The following is a 24,627-nucleotide window of genomic DNA, read 5'->3' as shown; positions in this document are numbered from 1 at the left end:
ACGCGGGACAGGGCATGAAGAAGGTGATGGAGGAAAAAGGAGGACTCGGAATCTGGTTCGGATCACGTCACCTGGGCTACTTTTCCTGGATCCTCCCACCCCCCTCCTTTCCTTTATGTCCCCACTTCAAGGGACACCACCAGCCAAGGCAGGAAGGACATAAGAATGTCAGCCTCCTGCAGGATGACACCAACCAAGGATTAGGGTTCAATCCCACCCCACCGATGTGGTTCCCACTCCTATGCTTATGGCCACAAGGCAACAAGACCTGGAACCTGAAATAAAAACATTTTAGCTTTCCAAACGACCTCTGAACCAAGAATACATGATCTCCACACAACACCTTTTACTTTTTTTGTTGTTGTTGTTAATGTTTAGTTTTGGGAGAGAGAGAGAGAGAGAGGGAGAGCGAGCAAGTGGGGGAGGAGCAGAGAGAGGGGGACAGAGGATCCAAAGCAGGCTTTGCACTGACAGCACAGAGCCCGACGTGGGGCTTGAACCCACAAACCGTGAGATCATGACCTGAGCTGAAGTCAGATGCTCAACGGACTGAGCCACCAAGGTGCCCCCACGTAACACCTTTTTAAAGCAAGGGCTTCAAACAACCGTCCATCTCCACACACTTATAGAGACTCGCTTCCTCCACAAATTTGAGTCTTTCCCTGAACTTTCAGTCTGGATAAACGGACTCCTTCTGCCCTTTCTCACGAGAGCGGGTGAAAGATGTCCATCACGAAACCAAATCAATTAATGCCAAACACAGGCACAGCTCATCTCCATAAAGGATAATAATGCCACAATTCCCGCTGAGACAGACACATGGTAACTGTTCGTGACTATCAGTGACCGGCATCCAACAGGCATGCTGCAGCTGATGGTGTTCTGGTGAAAGTTCATGGGAAGCAACCTCCCACCCTCAAAATTCCCCAGATTTTCTCCAGGGAGCGTTTGAAGGTCTTGGCTAAGCATTCCGTGGTAACTCCAGGATCGAAAGGGAGGGACTAAGTTCAATGCAATGTAAGTATCACATAATAAAATGTGTTTACTGCCAGGGAAAGCCTTTTTCAGAGAGAAATGTCAGCTGCATTCTGTTTGTTTTGAATTTGGGCTTTGCATACAGCCGATCTGGGATTGTTTGGGTTTTCACTAGGCCTCTTGAGTGACACTAGCTTATTGACTTCTTTTAAAATATTTTTTTAAACATTTATTCATTTTGGAGAGACAGAGTGTGAGCGGGGGAGGGGCAGAGAGACAAGGAGACACAGAATCCGAAACAGGCTCCAGGCTCTGAGTTGTCAGCACACAGCCCAACGCGGGGCTCGAACTCATGGACCGTAAGCTCATGACCGGAGTCGCAGTCAGAGGCATAACCAACGGAGCCACCCAGGTGCCCCTGACTTGTTTTAATACATCACGTAACTTGCATCTCAGGAGATGGGAAATGCCCATAGACGCCCAAGCACGACAGATTATGGCTCCAAGCTAGTCACTGCTTCTTTGTGACCCTGTTCTCTCTGGCGATGAGACTCAGTGTCCCGAGTCCTGAGTCTCCTCTAAGAAGAGCACCTACCAGCCCTCTTTCCTCTGCACAAAGACTTCACTGCTTCCCCCCACCCCCCACCTGGCCACTCCCCCTCCTCGCCAGGACCCACCTGGAGATCCCTATACATCCTGTTCTGCACACACTCCCTCTAGGATGCCGAGGACTTCTGAGTTCTCCCCTTCACCCATCCACCCAACTGGCGGCCAGACTGTTTCTCTCTTTCTTCAGAGTGTCTTAAGTGACTTAGAGCATGAGCAGAAGAGCATTTAACTTACACCAGTAGGACTGCCACATCCACTGTCACTTTTTGAGTTGTGAAAGGACCACCTCGGAAGTAAGTCACCTTCGTACTCCCTAAAACTGAATCTTGTTTTTCTGGGTTTCCTTTTACTATTTCTTTTTGATTTACCTTCTCTACAGATGTTTCGCACTGACTGTTCTTTTAACAGAGTTTCATAAAAAATTTAACTCTCGTGATGGCCAAAGCCAGTTCCTCCGTTTCAGTATCTGATTTTACTACTGAGATAAACATCAGGATCCAATGCAAAGAGCACCAGGCAGAAGATGTTAGAAGTCTGGCTCCTGGGTCATCGTTGTCTGTGTGCCCCTGGGCAAGTCTGTCCTCTCACAGAATTCCCAGCTCTGTGCATTTCAACGCCGCATCACAGAAGGTGTTGTTTATAAAATTTCATTCATTTCCGAAAACTCTCAGCAGTGGCATTGTTATTACAAACGTCTAGATAAATAATTTAACCTCTCAATCAACACTGGGTCCTGGGGCTCCTAATTTAATAGGAGAATAGACACATCAGGGCCATACATATGGGCTTGTACAGCTCAGAGAAACGTGAAAAACAACGAAAAACTAGCTGTTACCCAGGAAGTGTTATGAGACAGCTGGTTTCCAGGTCTCCAGAAGACACAGAAGTGATGCAAGTTAACACAGAGCTAAAGATCCAAGTCGCCAAGAGAACGCAGAATATCTCCGTGTGAAAAGGGGTGTTTCGGGGATCTTTTAAGGAAAGGCATATTCTCATTTATTTGTGAGATTCCTGAGCCCAACAGGTGGGCCTGATATTGGGGTGCATTCCTGAGGTCTTTTCCAAACCTGTGACCTTGTGGCACGTGAGGCCGGCAATGTGTGTGTGTGTGTGTGTGTGTGTGTGTGCGCGCGCGCACGCGTGTGTGCAGTCATATCCACACACAACACAGATACCGAATCTGCCACTAAAAACGTACCCCTGCTCAATATTTTCTGCGAAACTGTTTCCTGGTTCACTGGAAGCATGGAGAATTAATCTTTCTGTCTTTTCTTACTCTCAGCAGTATTACTGATCACTGCCTTTCAATTTTAAGTCATTTGAAACGAAGACAGTATGCTTTACAATAAATTTGTGCCTTTACTTAAGGGGAAAAAATTCCTTAATTTGGTTCTCTAAGGAAGGATTTAGTTCGTTTGAGAGAATACAGTAAATTGTAGCCGAACCAGCCTCCGCTTTCTCTGCCTCACCTGTGAGGTTTCGCTCTGGGCACGTGCTACGGCAGAACGCTGGCCAGCGTGGCTTTGGGTTTTCCTGAGAAGCCTCTACCATCTGATTGGCTTCTGAGCCAAAGGGTGAAGTCAGCTCATTCAGCTTTCTGAATATTTTGTTTCCAAACACCTCTAGCCTGTTAATACTTTATTCGAAAATAAATACTGGCATATCCGAAGAGAAAGGGAAATGGTCTTCTAGAAGTCTATTCTCCATTTTATTCCAATGTGTTTATACAGCATCTTAAAAAACAACTCCACACTTTCCTCTATTCTTAGTACATATTTTAGCAAGAAAAAGGAAGGGGGGAAATGGCAATCTCTAATGAATAGGTCAAATCATTTGGTTTCATGTCTCCTCCTAGATTTATCGTTCATTAATTTCTACTTACCCTCAGCATACAAAGTCATTTCCTGCTGCCACCCACATGCCTGGCTTCTGACCACCAAGGCAGGTAAGACACTGTACCATACCTCTGTTAGTCTAAGAACTATTAGTCTACTGTAATAACAAAATTTTATTCTATTATTATTTTTCAATGTTTATTATTTTTGAAAGACGGAGTGCGAGCAGGGGAGGGGCAGAGAGACAGGGAGACACAGAATCCGACGCAGGCTCCAGGCTCTGAGCGGTCAGCATGTAGCCCAACGTGGGGCTCGAACTCATGAACTGCGAGATCGTGACCTGAACCAAAGTCAGGAGCTTAACTGACAGAGCCACCCAGGTGCCCCTAACCGAATTTTAAAGAGTATAGGACATACATATCAGGCTATAGAAAATCCAAATCCTCAGATGAATGCCTCCCAATATAAGAGGTAAGGTGTCAGGGCCCCAAAGTTTGGCAGGACGATTAAATGACTCCCAACCTAAAACCCAAAGCAAACCAAACCACAAACCAGCATCCATTTCTCTTTCTCTGTCTTGTAAAAAATGTTGTCTGTCTGTCCGGGCCTCCCTATTAACCCCCAGCCACCTGGGGATGGGGCTATCCCCTCAATAAAGAATGGGAGAACTCATTCAGAGCTCTGCAGTCTGAGCACACAGAATAGAGTTTAAATGTCTTTTAAAAATTGACAAACGGTGGAGGAAGAGGAAACAGTCTTCATGACTAAGGATTTTATTTACCTCTTTGTGTTTTGAGCAGTTTGGTAAGATTTAAGCCAACGTCCCCTAAAGATGCATTAATTTTAGACATGAGATTTTTTCTCCATCCTGTCTTACTTCTCCCACCCTGGTCCTGCCGCTGACCCTCAATCTGTTCTGCCTCACAGGGTGGGCACTGTGTCCTTCTGAGGGTCAAGAGGATGCCACCGAGAATGGAGGGGGACCTCCTGACCGCTCCCTGCGGTCACAGCCGCCTCTGTCCTCAGCACTCTGCCCAACCACGGCTTCCACCATGGCCCCAGGTACAAGGATGTGGGGTTTCCAATGATCAAAAGGCACAAAATCAAACAAGACCTTGCCCACCCTCCAAAACCCGCACCCCAATTAACTATTTCCACTCTCCCGACATGTGGAGGTATTAGGGAAAATGAGAGTGACATTGTACAGGCGCACATGCCTTCTTCCACGTAACACGAACAGGGTTTCTGAGAGCCCGCCTTTGGGCTCAGCCCTAGGAGCAATGTGCTTTCTCCATAATTATTACCACAGTCCCATGGTCAGAAAGGCGACCCAAGTCCTCTCTGGAGCCTGCACGCCCAGGGCACATTTGGTTTATGCCTAGTGAGGAACGCCGTAATCAAAGGAAGCCCAGTTAGTCACGGGATGCTAATTGAGGGTGGACAGACTTCTTTCTGGGACAAGTATTGTGTAGAATGACTCAAAAGGAGGAGGGGTTGGTTGGGTTGGTGTCAACCTCCTGGCGTTCATGCTACAGTGATCATTAACCTTCACAGGAGCTCTCCCACCGAACGTGATTCTTACACTTCGGGATTTACACAGTCTTCTTCCCAGAAGAAATAAAATTGTGTTTAAGTTCTCCAGATGACGGTAATGATGATGATACCACTACTGAGGTGGTCTCTTTTTTTTTTTTAATCAAAACATGGGTTTTGAGGAAACGACCCTAAAAATACAGATCCGAAGTTATCTCCATACCGCCTCTGAATAGTCCATGATGAGACTATCACACACTGTCCCCAAAGAGGCTCTCTGCTTTCCTGAACTCTAGTGGGGTCTCCTTCCTTGGCCCCAATCCTAGCAAGCAGCAGCTAACAACACCCCTAAAATAAATATGGGAAATCAGCTTATGCTGTTGACTTACCAAGCTTGAGCAAACTGCTCTGTGAATCTACTGGTGTCTCCCAGGATCTATTTTAATGATCTGCCTGAGGAGAACTAAGCAGTGATTAAAAGATAAGAGCCCTCACGATCTTCGAGAAGGGAGTTGCAATATCTACATGAGTGGCAAGACACAGCGTGCAGGTTCCCCTTTACTCCGGAGACCCGGAGCCTCTGCAGATGGCGAGCCTCTTCAGGGCAGGGGGAGTGGCCATCCTCTGCCATATGGGGACACCAGTGCATTCCTGGCCATCCTTGGCCAGCACTGGGAGCCCTGCTCCTTCTCACCTGGGGGTCCCACTCAGTCCCAGCTGGGCATCCTTCAGCTTCCCTAGCGGGCACAGGCTGCACTCTCTACATGCCCAGGATGAACAGCAATCTGCTCACTCCTTCAAGAAATACTTAAGGAGGAAAAGGGACACGGGTCTCAAAAGAAAAGTCCTTTAAACCGAGCTCCTCTGTCCTCTTTTGACTTGTGATAGAACCAAACCAAAGTCCTGCTGGAGGGTCAGAATACACTGAAATTTGAGGGGGGGGGGGGTCTCACCTCCATCCACCCCCCCCCCCCCATTACAAAGTAGTGACCACTGACAAATGCATAATTAGGCAGCTGTGCAGGAGACAGGCCTTTGTCCAAAGGTCCCCGGGCATCAAGTTTAAGCCGCCAGATGCTTGCTCCCTGTGGCTGTGCATTATTGATAGACCCGGGGATCTTTCAAAAATAGCACTCAGGAGCCGGGGAGGCAGACCCCAGCAAGGCTCACTCGGCGCTGGCTTCACCTCCAGCCTCTTGCTCAGGTGAGGGCGGTCATCTCCAATATAAGCTCATTCAAGAAGCACAGGTTCCCCCCCTCCCGCGCACGCACACTCCAGAAAGCAGCATTACCTGTTCCTGCTGCTGCACGGATTTCCCTGAAGCATTGGTCTCCTTGGCTGTAGTCATGGTCCCCCGTCCAGGGCGCACACCGGCACAGGGGCAGGTGCGATCTGACGGCGAGCTCCGAGCCACCAGAGTCCAATCGGCGGGGAGGGGTGTGATTTAGTCCATGCTTCCGAAACCACACGGCTATTTTGGGGCGGGTGGGGGAGGGCGAGTGGGTAGACCAGCCTAGTTTTCTCTTTAAATGCAAGGAGCAGAGAGCGGATCCGAACAGGGGAGATGCTGCGGCTCAGCGGGGCTTCTCCAATTAGCAACAGCCTCCGCAATCGCCACAGAAACAATGGTAACTGCTTAGCAACCGGCAAGTGGCGGCGCGGTGCAGGAAGGGGACCCGAGTGATGCGCGCTGCTCCCGCCCGCCTCCCGCCTCCTGCGGCGCATGGCGCATGCTCCGCCACGGCTCGGCTGGGGAGGGGGCCTGGGGGCGGGGAGGGGGCCTGGGGGCGGGGAGGGGGCCGGGACCGAGAGCGCCCGGAGGAGGGGGCTCCCGGGGAGGAAGGGGGAGACTGGGGAGGGGGGCGCGGGGAGGGAGGAGGGGAGCCCGGGGAGGAGCCGGGTGAGTAGATTGGAGAGGGGGCGTCAGGGGTGGGGAGGGGCGCCGGGGAGAGAGCTGGGGGGGGGGGGGGGGCGCGGTGGGGGGAGGGAAGAAGGGAGCTCTGGGGAGGAGAGGGAGACTGGGGAGGGGGCGCAGGGTGGGGGAGGGAGGAAGAGAGCCCCGGGAGGAGCGGGGCGAGTAGACTGGAGAGGGAGCTTAGGGGGTGAGGAGGGGGGGGCCCGGGAGGAGAGGGGCAAGGAAACTGGAGAGGGGGCCCCAGGGGTAAAGGGGCGTCAGGGTGGTTAGAAGGGGCTGGGGAGGGGGACCCAGGCGGGGGCGCGGTGCCCTGGCCCCGGGCACTGTCACGGCGCTCACTGCCAGGCCTGGGGGTGGCCGAGCCTGTGCCCCACAGCAGTGCTCCCAGACAGGCAGGTCACACCCTGACGGGGGAGGGGGGGCACGGAGGGGGCACGAGGGAGAAGGTCTTTGTGTCTCCTTTGCGCCAAGTGCCCGGCGCGTTTGAGGAGGCAGATGGGCAGTGGGCTCCAAGGAGTGGCATCTTTTCTGTTTGCCCAGTGGGTTCTGCTAGAATGCTACATGTGGAAATGGGGGACTTCATTTTCCTTCACAGAAAACTTCCTAGGTTTCTCCTTTTTACTTGGTCTCCTGTTTCTCTTTGAAAATCAACCAGAACCTCAAGGGTGTCTGTCAGTTAAAAGAAAAAAAAAAAAAAAAAAAGGAAAAAAAGCATCTGGGGTGACCTTACAGGAGCAAGGCTCCCTGCTGAGTCCTGAGCTCAAGGAGAAGGCAGGACAGAGATGGCCATGGTGTTGGCCCTGCCTGGTTTCTAGGAGCACTGACTGTGGGTCCTGCTGCTGCAGCCCCCTGACCCCTACCCCCGGGGAGGGGAGGGGAGGGACGAGTCGGCTGGGAGAGGAGAGACACAAGGTGTGCAGAGCTGACGAGCTCTGAGTAAAGCTTGATTAGCCACTAGTTTGCAGGGGGGAGTGCCTCCTGGCCTTCCAGAAACACAGACCAACTCGGTGCACGGGGGCCTTCTGCTGCCCTTGTGTGTGTGAACAGTGCCCTCTGTGAACACTTCCCTAACTCCTAGCTTCAGGCTGCCGCAGGCCCCCATGGCACGGGGAAGCCACCCCTCCAGGCGGCACCAACAAACACGCCCAAGAAGAAAGTCCTTCTGGCTGGGCGCGCATCCTTCCTTCCGGAGAGAAAGGCAGAGTAGATCCGTTTCCCTTGAAAAGCTGTAAAATGTCAGACTTTCCCTTGTTCAGGTCCTTCCCGGTGCCCCTGACCACCAGTCATTTTCCAAAAGCAAACACGCTTGCAAGATCCGATGCACTGGGTCCTTCTTCACAGATGACGGATGAATCTAGATCACGGCGGAGTTGCCTGGCCACCTCTGCCACAGCCTGAACTTCGTTCTGGGGGAAGTGTTTGCTTGGCATCGATTCTAAGACATCGAGCTAGGCAGCTGCAGTTTGCATGGTTTGTCCGAGAATAAATTAAAAAAAAAAAAAAAAAAAAAAGGAAAACCCCACGTAAACTGCTCGTCACACAATAAGGGTCTGGTTAGTGTGTGTTGCTTTTGGTCCAGGCCTCCCCACGGGACAGGGTGTCTCCAGGGTGGGAACAGCAAAGTTGTGGATCCGTGGCGTCCTCCTCTGTGTGGCCCCACAACCGGGGGTCTGCACGCGAGTTACTACCACTCCCGGCCGCGAGGATTGTGCCAAGCCACGCAGACTCTCAGGGGGACCTTCATACGGCCCCAGGCTCATCCGTGGATGGCCCCGCGCAGTCACACCCCTAGGCCTCAGGGAGTCACTGCAAACCCGCCCTTGGGACCCCAGCCGCGAAGACCCAGGAAGAAGGGCTGAACAGTGAGGCGAGCAGCCGCTACCCACGTTACCCGCCACGTGCCTGGACCACAGGGACCCGGGGGACTCGGGGGCAAGGGAAGCGACTGGCCAGGCCTGGACCACGGCGGCCTCGGCTGCAAAATACCCCGGGCACTATCTCGGTCTTATTCCCGAGTACCTCAGGGCTGGTCTGTCCTCCTGTTTCCTCCCGAATGAAACTCCTGAGGGGGCTCAAATCCTACCCCAGCATCTGAGAGGAGCTGTGGCTAACCCCGGCAGGCCAGGACCACCAGCAGGACAGATGGTAGCCCGGGGTGCTGGGTGCTGGTGGTAGGGAAGGGCGGGAGGCCCCTCGGGTGTTTCCTTTGCACTTCTCAGCCAAGACCTTCCGTATTACCCTACATCTAAAATGAATGTGGCTGTAACGACAGTTCCCCCACGTTTGCGGGATTATACCTGATCCCCGAAAGGGGTCTCCTGCTGACTTCAGATCGTGAGGTCACGTGAGCGCTCGCCTGGCCAGCCCTCCCACCCACCACGACCCCCCGTTCATCACCCCTGTTCTCAGGAGCCACAGGGTAGAAAAGTCTGAGAATCACCAGTCGACGGCCAGGCCAGGCCAGGCTGTGCCACTCAGACCCTTTCCGTGGATTTTCTGGCGCCATGTCCCCCAGGTGGCTGACTTTTCTGCACACTCGACTTGACTGCTTTTAAAAGAGAAAGGTCGGGTTCTCCCGCCAAGCAAACGCGACAACACGGATGAACCTGGACGGCCTTCCTCTTGAGTGAGCCACGCAGGAGAAATACTGCGTGATCCCACTTAGAGGAGATGCCAAACGGTCCAACTCCTGGGAGCAGAGGAGAGGATGGTGATGGCCAGGCCCAAGGCAAGGAAACAGGAGCGGATGCGGATGAAACGTCTGTTAGGGGCGACGGAGAAGTTCCGGAGAGGAGCATACGACATCGGGCCCGTAGAGGACAACGCTGCACGGCTCACTCAGTCTGTTAGGAGTCGATCTCATGTTAAATGTTCTTACCACAAGAGCAATCTTAAAACCAGAGAGGAAGGGCTGCATTTTATCACCATTTAAACATTCATCATTATCCCTCCGGGGCACAAGCACCGTGGTGCCCACATTAATCCTTCAGCTGCAAGTGGGTGCGTCTCACTCCAGATCTGGGGAGCCATCTCCGGGGGGAATCCAACCAGATTCTCCTGGGCATTATCAGCGCTGCCTTCTGAACTCCTCCCTCAGAGGGGCGCCTGGGTGGGTCCATCGGTTAAGCATCCAGCTTCTGCTCAAGTCATGATCTCACGGTTCGTGAGCTCGAGCCCCGCGTCTGGCTCTGTGCTGACAGCTCGGAGCCTGGGTCCTGCTTCCAATTCTGTGTCTCCCTCTCTCTCTGCCCCTCCCCTGCTCATGCTCTGTCTCTCTCTCAAAAATAAATAACCATTAAAAATATTAAAAAATAAATTAAAATAAACTGCTCCATCAGAGAGAAAGCTATCAACCAGCGAATACCGGGGGAGGGGGTGCAGACCCCACCCCTCAACAAAAGGAATTTACAGACACATTTCTGGAAAGCGCCAGGAATAAATACCATGGCTCCCAAATTCTAGAGACTGTGGAAAGGACACCTCGGAGAAGAGTCAGGGTGACTCAAGCAGGAACAGGGGCGCCCCCCAAAACCGCATCCTCCACACTCCTTCCCTGTGCTTTCCTCGATGAAGGTTTACTTGAGGTCACACATACTCAGCAAGGGGACAGTGCTTACCTGCCCCCGCTAACAATGACAGCAGCATGTGGTACTGTGCTCAACACGGTATGTCCCCCAAGCAGGGGAACCCCTGCTTCCCCTACTTTATAAAAGGAAATTGATATTTCGAGAATTGAAATCTGAAACCCACGGTTACCCAGAGAGCAAGGAACCAAGCCAGAATGTGAACCTCGGCAGTTCAGGTTCGGGACCCCCATACTGCACTGCCTTGAATGCCTAATAGACTATTGAAAACGTTTAAATAGTCTAGGGGCGCCTGGGTGGCTCAGTGGGTTGGGCGTCCGACTTCGGCTCAGGTCATGATCATGGTCCGTGGGTTCAAGCCCCGCGTCGGGCTCTGTGCAGGCAGCTCGGAGCCTGGAGCCTGCTTCGGATTCTGTGTCTCCCTCTCTCTGAGCCCCTCCTCTGCTTGTGCTCTGTCTCTCCCTGTCTCGCAAAAATAAATAAATGTAAAAAAAAAATATGTAAATAGTCTATGTGCCAGGAATGACCCTGTGGATTTTATATAAATATATATATATTATCTTCATTAACCCTTAAAAAAATCTCTGCTTTAGTTTGCTAGGACCACAACAGAGCACGATGGATGGAGGGCTTCCACAGCAGAGATTTATTCTCTCATTTCTGGAAGCCAGAAGTCCAAGATCAAGGCATTGGTTCCTCCTGAGGCCTCCCTCCTTGGCTTATAGATGGCCCTTTGGCCCGTGCCCTCACGTGGTCCCTCTGTGTGTGTGTGTCTGTGTCCAAATCTCCTCTTCCTATAAGGACACGAGTCAGATTGGCTTCAGGCCCACCCAGTGACCCCACTGTACCTTGCTCACCTCTTCAAAGACCCCACCTCCAAACACGTTCTGAGGTCCTGCCTGTTAGGGTTGAACACACGGATGGAGGGGGACACGATTGTAACACTATTAGCTCCCTTTTTACGTATGAGGAAATGGAGGCTTCAAATGATTACTACGTTCCTCCCAAATCATGTAGGCAGCAGTACGTGGCAGGGTTGGCATTTAGATCCAGTTCTGTTCGATCAAAGCCCGTGGCTGCGCATGCATACCGCGTGCACGCGCACACGCTCCCCGCGCCTCTTCAAACACCTGCCGAGCGCTCGGGCAGGAGCGGCTTCCCGAAGCTCTCCAAAGGAGAGGAAGGCTTCTGATCGCCCCAGCTCCTGCTGAGTCGCTAAATGGGTCTTGCTAAGGCCTTACTCCGGGCGACTCCCCCCTGCTTTGGTGTCGAGAAAGATCCCACTTCAAGCCACGCAAGAGCTTACGAGGAGCATCTCGGGCTTTGGGAGGTCAGGCTGCACCCAGCCAGGACTAGGCCGGCGCCTGTTCTCGGCCAAGCCGACTCTTCCCTGGAGACTGGCGGAACACACGCCAGGCCTGGCAGCCAATGGGGGACCAGCTGCCGGTCCTGCCGCGTTACTCCCTCCGTGCCCACCCACCCTGCTGCCCGGAGCTGTTGGAAATCTCTCGTGTCTGCAATCAGCCTCACCGAACGGACCCGAGCCCGATCAGCCCTTTGCAGGTGCATCTGGAGAGAGGCTGCTTCACGCGGGCGCACGCCGATTTCGCCTCCTCCTCTCCCCGCCCCGGGTGTGTCCGGCTGGGGCGCCGGCACAGGCTCGGCTACTTAAGTTTGTTTGCAGACTCGCAGACCCGGATCCCCTGCAGCTTGGTGTGATCTCCCGCTCCTCGGATTTCCGCTCGCCTTGGCCCAGAGCCCATCAGCCACACCAGCTTTGCGTCAAGAACATCGGATCTGCAAGGCTTTACCGAGCCTCTACTATGTGTGGACGGCAAACCCACCCACTGGAACAGACGCACTGGCCTACACGCTGCTGTAAGGTAGGGATCAGGATGTCTTTAGAATCTGGGAAGATTCTGAACTTTGCAGCATTAACCATCTGCAAGAGAAGCTACTTCTAACGTACAGTTCCCTGAAAATAAAAAATACGGGCAGAAAGGCAAGATTCCCTGGAGAGCCAGGCTGAGATCCAAAGAAGCAATTTGAAGGTAAATAAATAAAAAGTAAATACTGAGCATTACCAAGGAGAAGGAGAATGTGGGTAAGTTTCCTAAAGACTGGGTTCTGGGTTTCTCTAGACAAAAAGACCAGTAGGGTTTATATATATATATAAATTTATATAAATTTATATTTTATATATAATATATATAATATAAAACTTATATATTTGTATTATTTATATATAATTAATATATTAATAATTAGTAATATAAATAATATTTACATTATTCATGTATTAAGGAATTGGCTCACTCAATGTGGGGGCTTGCAAATCTGAAATTTGCAGAACAGGCCAACGGCTGGAAACCCAGGAAAGCGCAGCCTGAGTCAGAGGCCATCTGGAGGTAGAATTCCCTCTTCCTCGGGGGAGGTCTGTCTTTTTCTTAATGACTTCAACTGATTGGATAAGGCCCACCCACATCATGGAGGGTAATCTGCTTTACTCAAAGTCTACTGCTTTAAATGTTAATCACATTCAGAAAAACAAACACAAAACCAATTTAAAAAAAAAAAAAAAGGAAAGAAAACAAAAACCATAGCGATACCTAGTTTGACCAAAAACTGCGTCCCATGACCCAGGCACATTGGTACATAAAATTAACGGTGACAGGCCGTAAGTAGAAGTGATAGATAGTAGTATCTTAATATTCTCAATTTACTCTTCTCCTCCTTCCCTTCCCCACCTTTCTACCTGGAATGCTTACCACAGTCTTGAGCCATGAGATCGAGACCATTGGTAGGATAAACCCTTGGGAAGGCGCCCAGAGACCCACGGACCTTGTGAGAAGGAATAGCCGTAGCGTCCCTGGCTGCTTACCTCCAAAACTTATATACAGGAAAGACAAATGGACTTCTCTCTTGGGTAAGTCACTGTTACTTTAGGTGTTCTGAATTCAAGTCAACACAGTACAAATTCCTCTTCTGTCTTCTCTGTTTTCCTCCTAATAGTTGCGCTAAGTGTCCCCATAGAATTACAGCCAATGAAATAAGGAAGGAACACTTACAGATCTGTCTCATTCGACATAGCAAAGATGGGTACTAGAGGTAGCAAATGGGTGAGCCTCTAAATCAGGGCCCGCATGCTATGGCCCGTGGGCCCAATGCAGCCCACTTCCTGTGCGTTAAGTACAGTTTTATTGGAATGCAGCTGTGCCCATTTGCTTACATACTAGCTAGTATGATCCCCGGCCCGCAGTAACTCCGTTGCACGTCAACTAAAGGTATGTGGATCCATTCAGAATCCCAAATTCAACAGGAAAAAACCTTCCAGGATCAAAGCAGACCAGCTCCACAACCCCCAGAAAGGAAAGATGATAGGAGAAGCCTAACGTGTTTCACTGTTGGCCTCAGCTCACCGCCCACCGGCCCGTCAGAGCCCACCTCCTGTCTTGTGGAGCCGACTGTCCCCCCCACACCCCCGGTGCACATCCTACAGCACCCTCTCCAGATGCACGACGCTTTCACGGGACAGGGTTCGGTGCCCCAGAAGCAGGAGGCTCCTATGCATCTGAGGAATGCTGAAAGCATTCAAGTGGTCTGCCAAATCCACACCGCCATCACTTACGGTAAGTGCTCAAAAATATTTGTTTGGATAAATTAATAAGGTGGCAGAGTCCAAAGAGTCCAGTGATAACCTCATATCATATCTGAATGATCTTCACTTCTTTTCTCCCTAAAAGACGCTCCCCTCGCTGATCACAAACCTTTACAAGATAAGGTCATGCTAAGCGCTCTTCCTGGGGACTGAGGCCACTGTCTCCAGCTGCCTGGGAAGTCAACAGCTCTGTGTTTACTGAGAAATTATTATGTGCTAAGTCAGGAAATCTGTCTTCATGGCCTCACAGGAGAGGGAAACTTGTAGCAGATAAATGCCTTTTGGTCCTGCCTTAGGAAGTACAAGGAGAAAGGCAGCAGGGAGTAGAGGTGTCCGACTCTGTGTGAGGGGCTATGTAGAATTTACTGGATGCACTCCAGGCAATGCTAAGCAGTGATCAGAAGCAAGATAATGTGTGTACACAGAGTCGCACGGGTGGATGGTAAATGCAGTGCTTAAGGCAAAAAAGTCAGAAATATCCATATTTACACATGTAGACATCCATGTGTGAGTATACATTTACATAAACATGGATGTACACAAAACAGATGTATGCATGTATAGATAAACCAAAACCTTATAACAACTAAAAAATGCATTCCTACAAAACATGTGTTTTGCAAAAACACGTACAAACTACAAGTTGCCCATCAGACAACACATAATGCTTGCTGATGGCAGGGAGGGAAGAGAGTAGATGACAAGCTCAGTTGGGAAAAAGAAAGGGTAGGAGGGAGGCAGAAAGGGGGGGAGGGAGCATGGAGAAAAGGAAAAGAAGGAAGAAGGGAGAAAGAGGGTGGGTTTTGCTTGACCCGCGGATGAAAACGTGCCACAAACTTCCCTCCGCACCTCTCAGCCCCCTCACCTGTGAACAAGATGGAGAAAGTCCAAACAAAAATGCTCTGTCACCCTGCGTGGCCACCTGTACCATGGGATGTGACCCTCACAACGGTGCCTTCATTCCTTAACGACAGGTAAGGGGCCTGGCTGCAGGGGAAGGACCGTTTGGCCAAGGCCACGCGGAATGTGCTCTGATCACCGCGCCCGGGGTGAGCCCACACTGGAGCCTCCCCGCCGGGCAGGAGCACCACACTCTCCAAACTACGTGTTCCCGAAGCTACCTGCCAGCTGGAAGGCTCCACGCTGTGAGTCCAGGTAGATGTTCCAAGGTTGGCCATCCAGTTTCCGAAAACCACTATCATGCGAAAGGGCTTTTAAACCAGCTCACATTTATGTCCGCACCCTGGTTCTCATTTATTTACTTTTTTTAAATGCACATAATTTACTTATTATGTGCCGTGTTGTCCTCTAAATCCTTTCAAGCTATAGGCTTTGTTTTTCTCCAAGATGGCACGTTTCTTTTCCGTCTCTTCCCTCCCCTGCCCCTTCCTTTCCTCACCCTTATAGGTGCAGCCTCAGTTCAACAATGCACTCAGGGTGTGATGTTTGGGAAACTCTGCTTTCAACTTTCCATGTTTCATCCCAAAGTAGCTTCATTTCAAGTTGCCTTGCCCGTCACGCCTCCCCTGAACCATCCCACGGCTTTAAACTCAGCCGCAGAGCCAGGGCGCTCTGGAACCCGGCAGGTGGACCACACGCGCTGGCCGGTGATGCTCAGCACGGCCTGTGTCTTCTCAGGCACCTCGTGTGCCAGGATGACCTTGGCAACGGCGGCTCGACAGATGCCTTGTTTATGGCTTCTAATGACCCCCGCTGAAATTTCTGGGGCTGTTCACGCAGCCCTAGTCTGGCGCCAGCTGTGGAACAAGCTATCGTGTTGCTGGGGGAACATATGGCGACTCAGGTATTTCTGCCCGCACACTGTCTTCAGTGTTGTTTCAGGAAAGAGATACCCAAAGGAGGCCCCTGGATGATCCTGGTGTGGGTTTCACATCCTGCCTGGTTTCCCGGAACCTCTGCTCACCTCCCTGCCTTCTGGCCTGGGCCTGGCTCTTTGGGAGGAATGGGAGAACTTGTCTGATGTAAAAAATGTCCCCGCTCCCCAGACCTTTCAGGGCTCGTGCTTCATTTCCAACACTAAATAAATAAATTAGGAGACCCGTGCAGAAGGTTTCCAGAAAAGGATGAGCCAGTGAAATCCCTGTTGTCCAACACTTTGCACAAACACCTCTGAGTTGACTTTGGGGATGAGTGTCAGTGACATTCAAGTGGGCCACATAAAATTGGAGAGACATGTCAACAATGGCAAGCTAAGACACCTGGTACTTTCTCTCGGAAGGCATCATCAAAGCAAGGACATTAACAAAGGACAAAGAAACCACGTCCTCCACCCGGGCACGGGTGCCAGCTCTACCCCTCACCCTCCTCTCCTTAAATGCCAGGCTCAAATGCCACCCCCTATCTCCCCGTGGACTCTGTCCTTTGCCCCACTGCTCTCCCATCACACACGTTCCATGTCTCACGTCTGTGTATAGTCCTTGCTGCCTCACAGAGTCACCGTCCGCTTCCCTGGCATGCCCAGCCCCACCGTGCGTTTCTCCTCGGCAGGGCCAAGGCAATGTGATGTTCCGCTCTCAGTTTAAGGGACGGCTTTGAGGCCAGAATTGTGTGTGTGAATCCCACATCTGTTCATTTGCTGGCTTTGTGCAAGCCACTGCTTCCAGATTCCAGCTGTGAAAAGGACACGGTAGTCGGTGGCTTGTAGAACGCTGTCAGAATGAAATCAGATAAACTCAAACCAATGGACAGAGTTCGCTCTCAATAAACGGTTCGTCTCATTGCCAGACTGAGAGCTCTGGGAGGTCGAGTCTGTTCCTCCCTGAATTCTCGGTGCTCAGCACACAGAAGATGGCAGGATAATGAGTGTGTTGGGGACAGAACGTGTGTGAAAGCTGAGCAGCACCTCGACCAAAATCAGGGGGACCAGAGTCTCTCTCTGCACGATGCACCGAGAGAGGTCACAACCAGGTCATTCGTTTCCGGAACTCATTACGGACAAAGAAGTGTAGGCAGACGTGTGCACTCGGAGTGGAGCCTTAACGGGGCAATGTGGTCACAGTAGGAGTAACGGAGGGATGGAAACACGAGACGGAAACCAGGCATGGAGGCTGCCCGGGGAGCACAGGGCAAACCAAGGAAGGGGTGCAGGAAGGACCGACCAGCCCGAGGAACCCTCCCACATGCCGCCGAGACGCAGGAGCTGCAAGGAGAGCCTTCTAGAAGTCGGGGCTCCGTGCCCATCCCACCCGTGTTCTACATCCGGCCAGAGCGCCTCTGCCTCCCTCTCCTTGGCCAGAGTTGCGTCTCATTGGATGGAGCTGTGCGACTTCAAACACGGGGCCCACGGAGTCCACCCTGCGGACGGCCGCCTTTCAAGAAGGCAGGATGAAAAGCCGGGCCACTGGCCACTAAAGAGAGGAAAACTTCTGACATTTCAGAAATCAAAGAGGAAACACGCGAGGAAGATATGTTTCATCAATTCACCAGACAGGCATAAAAGGTTGCATGTGCCTTATTATGTCTTTTTTAAGAGTCTCTTTTGCTAAAAATTAGAGCTACGTGAAAGTCCTTAAGAATCAGGGCCCAGCCTGTGTGAGAGAGCACTGGCAGGTCCCACCCGTCCCGGCCTCCATCCTGTTCATGTTCACTCGATGACCTCTCTTGGGGTCATGCGTTCGGGCCCCTCGGAGGTTAACAAATGCCCCTTAGAAATGCTCACCAAGGCCAGGATGGGGGGGGAGGGAGACCTGTTCTGGGCCCCTGTGATCTGTTAGAGAGAACACATCTTTCCTTTTCCTGACACACAGGTGGTGTCACAAGACGTGATTACAGGTCAGCTGCCAGGTGCCTGTGAACCCTCTGATCTCACGACAGTGACTGTACCCTTCCTCACGTGCCCTCACTCTACACAACCTGGACTTGTGGAGAGGAAGCATGCAGTCACCATGGACCCCCCCCACCCCCCATCAGTAAGTTCGCCTGAACAAAACTCTGCGTAAACGCTACCGACTGGCCTCCTTCGTTTTCCAGTCTCAAAGCGCCTTCCCAGTCTGGGGGATACTTTACTGTCCTTCCCCCGCCTTCTAACACTGTCAAATAACAATAAAAACATCTATGTGAAGTCATAGACAAGGTATGGAAGGGGAAGTCAGATCGCCACCAACCCCCATGAGAAATGGAAAAGATACCTTGGTGGAAAACCCAAAGCGGCCAGATGAAGACAGTAGCCGTCCTAAGATGAAATTAACTTATTCTACCACTTCCTGTGTCAACCAGCATTAATAGAGCAGAATAAAATTAAAAAAGAAAAAAAAACAACCCAAGTAGATAGAACTCTTCGTAGGGGTATCATTATTTTATGAAACTTTGGTGAAATATTACAAAGATACTGCTCTAAATTCCGTGAAAAGTCTAGAGAGAAATTGTGTGTGTGCACCATTCCGACACGTTTCTCTCCTTCCTGAGAACACACCACACCCTTGCTTCTCCAGAAAGCCTTTGGAAGCTGAGGCCAGAGTGGCTCCTAGGCGGATATAACACTCAGTAACTCCCCATTTTCAACACGTCCATTTATAAAATACACCACAACAGGGTCTTCATGCGATAGAAAAAAGCACACCCGAAATGAATTCGCAGCCACGATTGAATGTGTCTCCTACAAAGGCGCTCAGATGAATACAGGCAAAGAAAGACTGTCCCTGGAAGGATCATAAACAGGACAGGAGTCTGGTTTGAGTCACATCTCAGATGGATGCAAGACCAATCCTACAACATGACTGATGATTTCTCAAAGCCCATCCTGAGTAGGGTAATGGGCAGAAAAAACCACAATGGATACGGTAAAAGTTGTAGGGAGGACCACAAAGGACCCAATTTTGATGTATTTTCTTCATCAAGGCTTCAAAATCATAATTATGTTTTCATCCTTTGAATGGTTGGGATCCTTCACACTATAACAGATACAGCTGATATAAGACATAAGACAACCCTAGTCTCTCCATGAACTTTGTACTGATACTCCGTCAGTGGATCAAATTAACACACCTGCCCTACCAGGAACTTGAAGAAATTCAGGACGATAACTTTTGGATTCAGGGCTACTTCCTCCTTTACCCTCTTCCGCAGCTTTCAGAAATGCTCCTTGCCCCTCAGATGAAGTATGGTCTTCCAGTGTGTATAGAATTTTGCCGGGCCTCTGAAAAGGGATGCGGTCAACGCATCTGCTGATACTGGAGTATGAAGGATGGAGTATGTCTCCTTTCATGGAGCGTTTACGTTCTCGTTGAGAACACCTCACTGTCCATCCCTAGGTTGGTTCTGGATGGGTATCCCTCTTAGGCTGAGGCAGGAATACCATGGCGTGGGTGATTGGACTGAATCTGTGATCCCGTCAACAGCCAGCCAATCTGTGGCCATCAATTCCACAGCAAGGGATGAGTCAGGCCAATCCGATTCTCCATTTCAGCGACCTGAACTCAGAAGAATCAAGGGTCTGCTAGCGGTGAGGGGTCAGCCCAAAGCTGGAGGATGGGGAGTGGGCAGAGCCCAGGCTATAGCGACACAACTGCTGTGAAGCTGCTAGGATGCCTAGCCCAAGGAGAGGTAGAAAGCATAAAGAATGAGCGAGTGTGGAGCACAGCGGGGAACAGGAAAGAAGAAAGCAAGCTCTTATGCCTGGAGCAGCTGGATCCTGGAATGGCCTTGGTTTGTGGCAACTTCCCCGCTCTGGTCCGTAATTTAGAATTTACGCAAAGTCGGAGGCCTCCTCTCAAGACCAGGCTACTCTGCAACCCAGTGTTTGGGGGCAGTGAGGGGCAGGTCAAAGGTGCCAATACAGATGAACGCCCGAGGCTCCCAAGGTGAGTCTGCATCTCAGTGATCCTATCACTCTGGGGGTGGGGTGGGGGAGGTGGAACTCATACAGGAGGTCTCTGGGAGAAATGACTGCAAACTGGTTCAGGTTCTCAAGCCCAGCACTATTTCCCACTCGCTGAGTTTTGGCTCCACTTAAAAACAGGAGATTGTTGGGGCGCCTGGGAGGCTCAGCTGGTTGACCATCTGACTCTTGGTTTCGGCTCAGGTCACGACTGCACAGTTTTGAGATCGAGCCCCACATTGGGCTCTGTGCTGATGGCTCAGAGCCTGCTTGGGATTCTCTCTCTCCCTCTCTCCCTCTCTCTGCCCCACCCCTGCTTGTACTCTCTGTCTCTCTGTCTCTCTCAAAATGAGTAAATAAACATATGGGGGAAAAAACAAGAAATTGTTACTAGATCCCTGGTTGGGCACCATTTTTTTTTTTTTTTTTTTTTTGTCTCTCACTTAATTCCCAGACATTTATTGCGCATCACTATATGCTAGGTCCGGTGTAGACACTGGGGGAAAAGAAATCACAACCCCTGGCTTTGAAGGACTCTGAGGCTCATGGAAGACAGAGAGACCAACAGAATATCCAGATGGACATGGAGGCAAGGGTGTCTGGCAGGAGCAGGGGATCTGTGGTTCTAGAAAGGATTTTGTAAGAAGACTGGGCTGGTGACAAAGACCTGGCATGGAGGAAGGGTAGTGACGCACAAAAATGTCTCTTGATGGGTTGTAAGCAGTCCAGTGTGCTGGCGTGCAGCATGTGTGAGAGTCACGGAGCGGGAAGGGTCCCGTTCACCAAGGGTCCAGACTCCCCCTGCAGACAACTGAAAAAAAAACTTTGGTGATAAGATGTCCTGAGCAGATTTACAGTTAGAAAGGTTTCTTTTCAGAATGTGGAAAATGACCTAGGATGGAGACTCCAGGCTAGGAAGCTTTTGGAGCACTCAAGCGAAACGTAAGAAGCGCCTGATGTAAAGTGATGGGGGCGAGAAAATAAAATTAAAGTTGCTTCTCAGGGCAGAACTGAAAGAACATGTTGACCAATTAAGATGTGATCCGTTTTCTGTGAGTGAATTTGGCTACAGCAACATACGCGAATTCTCCGGAAGGCCTGGAACAATGCATTGCCAACATCACACACGTTTGTCGGTTTCACCTTCTATCTGTACTTTTTCCAGGCACCGCATCACTGCCCATGCGGGACTCACTAATGAGCGACACTGTCACGATCAGGATAAATTTCAGTGATCACACCTCATTTATTTTCCAGCACCTTCTCCATCTGGACACTCTACCAAGCATTCTTTGTTCTCCAACTATTACATTTCAACTTCAGACTCCTTGATTCCTTGTGTTGATATACCTAGTCGGCGTGGCTCACGGGGTACGCAAGCCTAGCTTAGGATTCAGGAAACCTAGATCCCGTACGTGCTGTAGTCTGACTATTGGGTCCCCCCAAGAACACAACTTGTATGGTAATATCTAACTCCAACATGATGGTGGTGGCAGGCGGAGCGTTTGGGAGGGGACAAGGTCACGAGGGTGGGGTCCCCATGCCTGGCGTCAGCGACCTTATGAAAGGATTCTGAGCGCTCCCTCTCCGCTCCTGCCATATGAAGACACAGCAGGAAGACCACCGTCTGGGAGCCAGGCGGTGGGCTCCCAGCAGACACTGAACGCGCTTCATCTTGGACTTCCGGCCTTCGGAACTGGGAGAAATAAATTCTGGCCGTTTGCAAGCCACCCGCCCTGTGGTCTTTTTGTTACAGCGGCTCCTAAGGACTGAGTACTCTGTGCACCACACTACTCCAGGGTCCCGACTCACAATGCACTCTGTGGACCCTGGAACAGGGTGGTGGTGGGGCAAATGTAAGTACCTCAAATTTCAATGGCCGCTGTCCTCTCTGGAGCTGCACGGAGAGGGTGGTGCTCCCTTGGATGCTGGTGCAGGACATGGTGCATGTGCGGGGCTTGAGGTGGGGCAAGCCACCACTGTCTTCTGGGCTCTAGTTTCGTGACCCCTCACCCTGGGCCCCTGTTCACCGCTACCCTTGCGGCCCCTTACCTCATTTTCAGCATACAGCAGGCGCTCCCTAAACGCGTGTGGCCGGCGAAGAAACAGAGCGCCGAACTACCTTGGTGGCCCCAGTGGGGTGGTGGCTGCAAGCCGGAGGCCGGGGGATGTCACGTTCGCTCACCTTCCTTTGCGGCAAGCCCCACACCAAGCGTCTTCACGCTGGGAGCCCAAGCATGGAGGTTCATTTAGCCCCCATGCTGTTTCCTGCCTCAGTGGACTGCACCTGTTACCCTGTTACCTGGGACGTCCTCGCCGCGATCCCTCTGTGCCGCAAGCTCCCTTCTCCGGGGCTCACTTCCTCCCCCCGGGTGGGTTGTTCTCTTTCTCTCCTCTGCTTCTGTTTAGTTTCATCTCCTTAGCTTTTCCTGTGACTCCGCAGTCCCTTCTCAAACACGTGGGCACTCCTGACACGGGTTATTCACTGAACTCAACAACAGCGAAGAGCAGCCAGACGACAGCTTGTCAGAGTCGGGGGCGGAGGGGAACCACAGCAACTTTTAAAGTCGTTCCTTCTTGTGTTTGCACTTGTGTCCCTCTGGTGCTTGTGATTTCCCTTGCCCGGTCACTTCGCCCCATCCGTGTGTCTGCCGGAACACCAACACCACGTGTAAACAGTGCCTGGCATAGCAGGTGCTTAAGAAATACGGGCTGAAGCGTCGACTGTTACAGATGCCATGCTTCCTGCCACCCGCGGGGAGCAGAACGTGGAGGGATTCATCCTACAGGTGAAACCACTTCTGTGGACCACGAGTTCCACGTGGAACACACTTAAACCCACCGCCACCCATGATGTCACTGTTCTTCAGACCTGCCTGAAAAAGCGGGCAGAGCATCAACGGTCTCCCCTAGCGTGAGGGATACGTGCCGAAGACAGCGGGTGCCCGGGGAGGGTGACGTCCTGGTCTCAGGGCCCTCGGCGAGCCAGCGGCAGAGCGTGGGCAGACCCCAACCCCTCCACTGAATCCTCTGGACGCCGCTGCTCTCCCCACAGCGACGGTGGCTCCCCCTGCCAGGTGGGCAGACGGCGCGCCCCTCTCTCAACATGCCCTTCCAAATCCTTCACCTTGTCCTGCGTTGACCTCCAAGGTCTTTGCTTGCCCACCACCCCTCTTCGCCCCTTCCTCATCTCCGGGCAGAAGGTTCACATGGCAGAACTCAGGGGGCTCAGGTGCTGGATGGCACTGAGGGAAGAGCAGGGGAGGACTCCCCACCACCCCCACCCACGCCCTTGCTAGGTCTCAGCAAAGAAAGCAAACTCTCCAAGTCAGAGGAACGTTCTCGTGGCTCCCCAGGCCATGAGTTCAGGGAGATGCGTGGCCTGGAGGAGGGCCCGATCCTCCTGGATCTGCACACTGGCCACAGAACCGTTCAACAGGTGCATTGGTGAGGCCCCGTTCCGTCCCTCCGGGGGAGTGTCTTGAGACCATTTTTATCAGGCTTAAACTTTCGGCAGAAGAAAATCTCCACTGTGGTGGTGGTCAAATCCCCTAAGACATTCAGACACCTCGGAGATGGACCCTGCCCTGTCCTCTTTAGTATTCTCAGTTATTTGGGGACAAAAACAGCAGGAACATGTCTGGACAACCTTCCCTACAGAATGCAGCGCTCAACCCTCCTCCCCTGTTCACAGTTGGTCCTCTTTTCTGACTCTGCCAGACGCTGCTGTTTCATTAGGGAAGGTAGGAAGTGACAAGAGTCCCTTCTGCTGGCCCGTCGGGGAGTCTGGTTTTCACAAGTGTGGCCCAGCTGCCGGTCTCAGCCAGCCAAGCAGATGGGCCCCGTGGGAAGGAGATGGTGAGCCCTGCTCCCAGCTCCCTGCATGTCCTCAGCTCCTGGCCTTGTTCTTTTGTCTTCTCCTTAGGACAGAATCCTCTGGAAATAAGTGACAATGGCAAAGGATAGGCCCGTAGGAGATCCGTGCAGCCGCCTAACAACATGACATTTGCCTACAGCAGGTGACATAAACTATTAACTTGCGGGACCTTTTTTTGCACCGAGTAGGATTTGTGTGAGTCTAAGACAATCTACCCAGCCACGAGGAACGACATTCTTCTCTGCATTTACAAGTGCAAGATCATGCACACTGAAACTTCAAACACTCGAGTGTCAGCAAAGTGCGATTTTGTTCTCCTTCTCTCTGTGGACGTTTTAAACATTTTCACACACTGACCCACTGGGGAGACCCAGCACTCACCAAACACACCTCTCTCTTTCTACATAAGCCTTCACACCTCCTGCATGTGCCAGACCTGTCTTGCTGTTGGGCAATCACAGGCTTTCTCAGAAGACAAATGTGTACCTGTTTTACTTCCCCAAAGCAAAGAACCCCAGGAGCAAAGCTGGTGGGGTGTGGCCAATGGGATATTGGCCTTGAGGAGGCCAGGGAGGGCAGGAGAGAAGAGTTGCATCCTGGACACCGGCTGGACAGCTCCAAGGCCACAGTGAGTTCCAGACTCCAAAATCAACTGACCACTCACCCTCAGCCACCGGGGAGCTTTGCCTCACAGTTCAGGGTTTCTCGGTAATTCCCTTGTCTGGAGGGGAGTGTGCTTTCCAAAAGTCACGCAGCAGATGAAGGCCTCCTCCTTGTAGGAACATCACATGGATAAATGAGCCT

The 24,627-nt window shown here is 51.6% G+C and overlaps 1 protein-coding gene across 6 annotated transcripts in view; it reads right to left on the bottom strand.

Moving 5' to 3' along the window:
- DPP6 (dipeptidyl peptidase like 6) overlaps positions 1–24,627 on the bottom strand; it is a 945,711-nt gene that overhangs the window by 483,897 nt on the left and 437,187 nt on the right. Inside the window, exon 1 of one of the 6 annotated variants that reach the window (XM_043590486.1) lies at positions 6,245–6,619. The exons of the other annotated variants lie outside the window; for them this stretch is intronic. Coding sequence (XP_043446421.1) covers positions 6,245–6,301 — 57 coding nt within the window. The 5' untranslated portion in view covers positions 6,302–6,619. Of the gene's footprint in view, positions 1–6,244; positions 6,620–24,627 lie in introns of those variants that run through there. 6 annotated transcript variants of the gene reach the window in all.

Source organism: Prionailurus bengalensis, chromosome A2, assembly GCF_016509475.1.
Source record: "Prionailurus bengalensis isolate Pbe53 chromosome A2, Fcat_Pben_1.1_paternal_pri, whole genome shotgun sequence".
In the NCBI taxonomy this organism is placed as follows: domain Eukaryota; kingdom Metazoa; phylum Chordata; class Mammalia; order Carnivora; family Felidae; genus Prionailurus; species Prionailurus bengalensis.
The sequence above is the reverse complement of the archived record's forward strand: the minus strand, read 5'-3'. Positions and strand labels throughout refer to the sequence as shown.